This window comes from Asparagus officinalis, chromosome 1 (assembly GCF_001876935.1).
Source record: "Asparagus officinalis chromosome 1, Aspof.V1, whole genome shotgun sequence".
NCBI lineage: Eukaryota > Viridiplantae > Streptophyta > Magnoliopsida > Asparagales > Asparagaceae > Asparagus > Asparagus officinalis.
The window spans coordinates 52,843,301-52,848,943 of NC_033794.1; the positions used below are offsets into that span (position 1 = coordinate 52,843,301).

The following is a 5,643-nucleotide window of genomic DNA, read 5'->3' on the forward strand; positions in this document are numbered from 1 at the left end:
CGGGCTCGGGTCAGAATAGCGGAGGTGATCGAATCGAATGGGAGTGAGCTGAGAGATTGAGAGAGAGGATTAGGGTTAGGTTTAGGGTTTTTTCTTTTTTTCTTTCGTTTGAGTCAGCTGAGAATCGAATCGAACGAGAGATTTGAGAAATAAGGATGAGTTTTTTAATTGAACGGTTCAGGTTAGATTTAACAACCAAACCCGCAACCTGCAACCCGAATGAATCGGCCTTCGACGAACCCGAGCCGTGTCTGAGTTCCTTTGACCGTGTCTGAGCCTAAGTTGATCATTGACCTGTGTCGGACACGGTCAATCCATGTCTGACATAGTGTTGTGCACGTGTTGTGACGAATCAGTATCTGATTTGAGTCGGACACGGATTCGTGACCTCCGGGGGCGATTCCGTGCTTTAGAGCTCTGAAATACTTCTCCAACATAAGATAGCAATTTGTTGAGGAAAGTAATGAACTTGACTTCTTTTCTTCGCTTCCTTTCTTCAATGGCTCTAGAGAGTCCTTCCTTTTTCGAAAAATAATCCCATTTTGAACAACTGGAATAGAAGGACTATTAGATAGGTGCTCACTATCTTCCTTAAAAAAACTTTTTCACCAAGAAATTCATCGTAATTAAACTTATCCTCAAGAAACTTCACATGTCTACTTTCAATACTGATTTCATCCATTGGATCATACAATCTACACCCTTTCGAACATTGAGGATAGCCAACAAACAAACATCTTTTTGTTTTTAGCATTAAGGCTATCTATTGAAATCAGGAATAAGAACATGTGAAACACAACCCCAAAATTTTATATAATTTAAAGAATATTTCTTCCCACACCAAAGTTCATAAGGGGTCTTCTGAACTGATTTTGATAGCACTCTATTTAGAACATGAATAGCAGTAAGAAGTGCTTCACCCCAAAAAGAGGTTGGTAAATTTGCAAGCGCCATCATAGATCTCACCATATCAAATAAGGTTATGTTATGTCTTTTTACAACTAATTTTGACGGCAATATATTTAGAACACGAATAGCAATAAGAAGTGCTTCACCCCAAAGAGAGGTTAGTAAGTTTGCAAGTGTCATCGTAGATCTCACCATATCAAGTAAGGTTCTGTTACGTCTTTTAGGAGTATGAGACATGCTAAAAAGATATATAATACCATTTTCTTTACGAAATTCAGAAAATAATTCAGAATGATACTCTTCACCTCGGTCTGAATGAAAAGTTTTAGTTCTCATTCTTGTAGCATTTTCAACTTCCACTTTAAAGTCTTTAGAAACTTTTAGAGCTTCACTTTTCTTATACAACAGTGCACTTTTTCCTTATCTAGAATAATCATCTATAAATGTAATAAAATAAAGATGACTATTTCTTGTTTGCAAACTCATGGGTCCACAAATATCAGAATAAATTACCTCAAGAACATTTTTTGCTTCTGTCAACTTTATTCGGAAATGATGTTTTAGTCATTTTTCCAAACAGACAACTTTCACAAGTAGAAAATTCTTTTACTTCAACATTATCAAATAGACCATTCTTAATAAGTCTATATATTCTATCTTTAGCAATATGATCAAGTCGCAAATACCAGATGTAATTTTTATTTGAAAGCAACATAGATGAACTAGTAACTTCACACAATACATTCCCGCATAACTGAACTTGATACATATCGAAGTTTCTAAAACTATATAATCTTTTTTGATCATCTATGTACATCACAAACTTTCCATTTCAAAAATAAGAGGCAAATTTTAATTTTTCCAAACAAGAAGCAGACAACAGGTTTCTCCTTATTGTTAGAACATAGAGACAATCTTACAAATTAAAAACTCTATTATTGTCCAACTTTATTTGATAAATTCTAACTCCTTTTACTATTGCTTTATCATCATTTCCCATGTAAATAAAGCTCTTCCCATCTTCAATCTTTCTAATTTCCTTGAACCCCTGAAACCATTACACACATGAACGGTTGCACTAGAATTAGCCCACAAACTTAAAGGTTTAATATAAGATACACAACCTTCAAGAAGTAGTGACTCACTAAATTCAAAATCTTTCTGGTTCAACCATTTTTATTTTTTTGGTCAATGAAAGAATTTTATTCATTTACCAAATGTAGAGTTTATGTACATCAATATACTTATAACTTGAGTAAACTATATCTCTATTGTGAGTAAAAACAATCAAGAAAAACTAACAAAACTACCAAAACAAACAACTAGCTACCTACATGGATAAAATCCAGTCCCTGTGTTCAGCCGATAGGGAGCTGTTGTTGAGGATGATGGTCAAAATCTCTATTTTAATACTCCTGATCAGATGTGCAGTATTATGATTCTTTTGATTGAAGATTCTCTCATTGCGTTCCTTCCAGATATAATACGCTACAACAACAAGCGCCATTCTTTTGGTTTTTTGCTTGAAACCTTTTCCCTTCATTCTACAACTGTACCAGTTTATCAGCAGATCCCACTCACATGTTCTCCAATTGTATTGGAGCCATTCCATGATCCTATTCCAGACTTCTTTCATGTAATTGCATCCAAAGAATAGATTATTACGATCCTCTGCTTTAGTGCCAGAGCACAAACAACAATTGTTGGTTTGTATTACTCCTCTCCTTTGTAGCTTATCTTGTGTAAGAAGTCTATCATGGACTGCAAGCCACAACACAAAAGAATGCTTAAGGTAGTTGATTTTCTCGCAGACTGTTTTATACCACTGCACTTTGATTGTTGTAGGACATAGGCAATAATACAAATCAGATAGATGAACTTTAGGGTCTTTGTAGCAAGAACTGATCAACAGTTTCAGGTTCTTAGCTCATCCACAAGAAATTAACACCTTATCTCTGACTTTAAGTAGCTGTTTCCACATCAAGGAATCTCCCTTTTTCACCTCAACTCGCTAGATGTCCCTGTTTTTTAAGTAGGTCCTATGAACCCATTTGATCCATAAAGACTCTTTGTTGATAAGAAATTAACACCTTATCTCGGACTTTAAGTAGCTGGTTCAACCAATTCTTAAAGCTCCTAAATCCTCTCTTATGTGTCCCAGATTATTGCAATGAAAGCAGACCACTCTTTGCTCAATTTTTTTGTGTCCCTTCTTAAAACTCCTCTGATTGTTCCCATAAAATTGACACTTCTTATTTTTATTTTTAAAATTCTTAGTGTGTTTTGGCCTTAGCTCCATATTGCTAGCAGACATATTTGACTTACTAACATCAACATGTAGTTTAACAAACTTTCTATCTTCTTCGTAGTCGATCTTACTAATTAAATGCTCTATAGACCAGTCAAATTCAACCAAGATATAAAAATCATCTATGAACTTATAGGATTCAGGAAGTGAATTGATAATTGTTGAAATTATGGTTTTCTCATCCATAGATCAACCATGAAACATTAACTAGTCTACTATGACTACCATATCATTCACATGCGTTCTAACATCAGCTTCTTCTTTACAATTGACTCTAGTGAACTTCTTCCATAAATTATTAACATGATAACTAGACTTCCTTTTATACTTTGCCTCTAACTTTTATAATATCTCCTTAGTCGTTTTAGTATGGAAATATGTCATGCAAAGTGTCTTATTAAGACCACTAAGAACATAAGACTTAGAAACATCATTAGCTAACTTCTAATTATCATATTTCTTTAAGTCCTCTCCATATTTGGCCTTTCCTTCATCATTAGTCACTGGTTGGGGTAAGCTAGGTGGTTCATCTACAATCACAATATCCTTATATCCATAAAGAGACGAAAACATATCAACCTTTTGCTTCCAATTCATATATGTCGGTTGTCTAAAAATCACAAAATAATATAGTTAGTGCCATCTAAAACATTAGTATTTAGGATATCAGCAAACATAGATCCACCACTAGGACAAACTCCTGAAATTCATTCATAGGACATTGATTAAGTTACTTTCCTATCTAGGATTTGTAACTAGATTACTAGTCATAATAATCGATAATTCCCACTTACCAGTTGGGGATTCATGAAGAGTTACCAATATAGTATGAGGGGAAAAAAACTAGTTTTATTGTAAATATCGTGCATTACCCATTGGGGATTACGCAATCTCATCGTAATATGCATTGGATATGTATATTACATTACCAGTTGCGCATTTTGCACGGGCATATATAAAAAAAAAAAATTTACTATTGGATGCAACTTAAAAAGAATGCATAGATAGTAAAAGTTCTAAGCAAGTCTACAAAATATTCTTCTACATACATATAAACATGCATACCATGAGTATATAGTCATATGAGAACTAACAGAAATTCAGCAGAGGCATTAATCACTTGAATTTGTTAGCATAGCTGATAAAATTATATAAATAATATAATCTATGAATTGAACTTTAACCATGGCAGACATAATGCTAATCTTGATTTTTGCAATTCTTCAAGATAGTTCCCTGGTTTTAGTATATAAGAACACTCTCGAGCTCTTCAAGGAAGAAAAATAATTTCTACAAGAGATTAGCTTGGTACCATCCAGATTGACTTGGTTTAGATTGCTTCCCTCTCCTGTAGGACATTGGAAGTATCTATAGGAGAGTTCTTGACTCTTCACCTCCATGTAAGTTATTGCTAGCCATACTTATCCTACACCACCTACTTCTCCTTTTAATCCCACACTTAATTCATGGCCATTAAACTTTCAAAACCTCCAAAACATAAATGAGAAAAGAGTGCTGCTACGGGGACCCAAAATATGGGACCAATGAAGCGGACAGGTGAGGTGTCCCCTCTCTATTGCATAATGAGTTGGCTATGCCAACTCATTATGCAATAGGGAGGGGACACACACCTGTCCCCTCCCTTGGTCCCATATTTTGGGTCCTTAAATTATTTTCCATGAGAAAAAGAAAGACACGGGCTCTTCATTTACCTAAAAGAATTTAAATTTTTTATTTATATTTTGGAACCACAAATAAATAAAAATAAAAACTAACAATGGTACCACAAGTTAATATATCCTTGATTTTTTAAATTTACTGGGCCTAACGCACTTTTGGAAAGTTTCTGTATGCTTGCACGGGAGCCCACATAATTGTACAAATAATAAAAAACTCCATTTGCATTGTTAAACAATGTAGAGTGGATATTGGACCAATTGGACCATCAAGTGTTTGATCCAGTATCTCTGATATCTAGCTATAAATTTTCTTCCACTCCATCAAAACAACAAAATTATAAAAACAATTGAGGGTTTTACCTTTAAATGATAAACAATTATGAAAGGAAAATGAAAAATTTGTAATGTTTAGTACGTAGAGAAAGAGGATTCCAAATCCAATTTCACATGTATACAGATAGCACGTACGATATGATGTGTTTTGTACAGGTCCGATGTACTACAAGGGGTGGTACCACCTGTTCTACCAGCACAACCCAAACTACGCCTACTGGGGCGACATATCATGGGGCCACGCTGTCTCCCGCGACCTCCTCAACTGGTTCCACCTCCCCGTCGCCGTCAAGCCTGACCGATGGTATGACATCTACGGGGTCTGGACCGGCTCCATTACTGTCATGCCTGACGACGGACGTGTCGTCATGCTCTACACCGGAGGCACCAAGGAGAAGTACCAGATCATGAGCG

At 35.3% G+C, this 5,643-nt stretch overlaps 1 protein-coding gene across 1 annotated transcript in view; it reads left to right on the top strand.

The window, feature by feature from the left end:
- The window catches only part of LOC109824252 (6(G)-fructosyltransferase-like), a 17,663-nt gene that overhangs the window by 7,271 nt on the left and 4,749 nt on the right, over positions 1–5,643 (top strand). Inside the window, 2 exon segments of the mRNA XM_020390805.1 lie at positions 5,386–5,637; positions 5,640–5,643. The exon segment at positions 5,640–5,643 is cut by the window's right edge and continues 105 nt beyond it. Coding sequence (XP_020246394.1) covers positions 5,386–5,637; positions 5,640–5,643 — 256 coding nt within the window.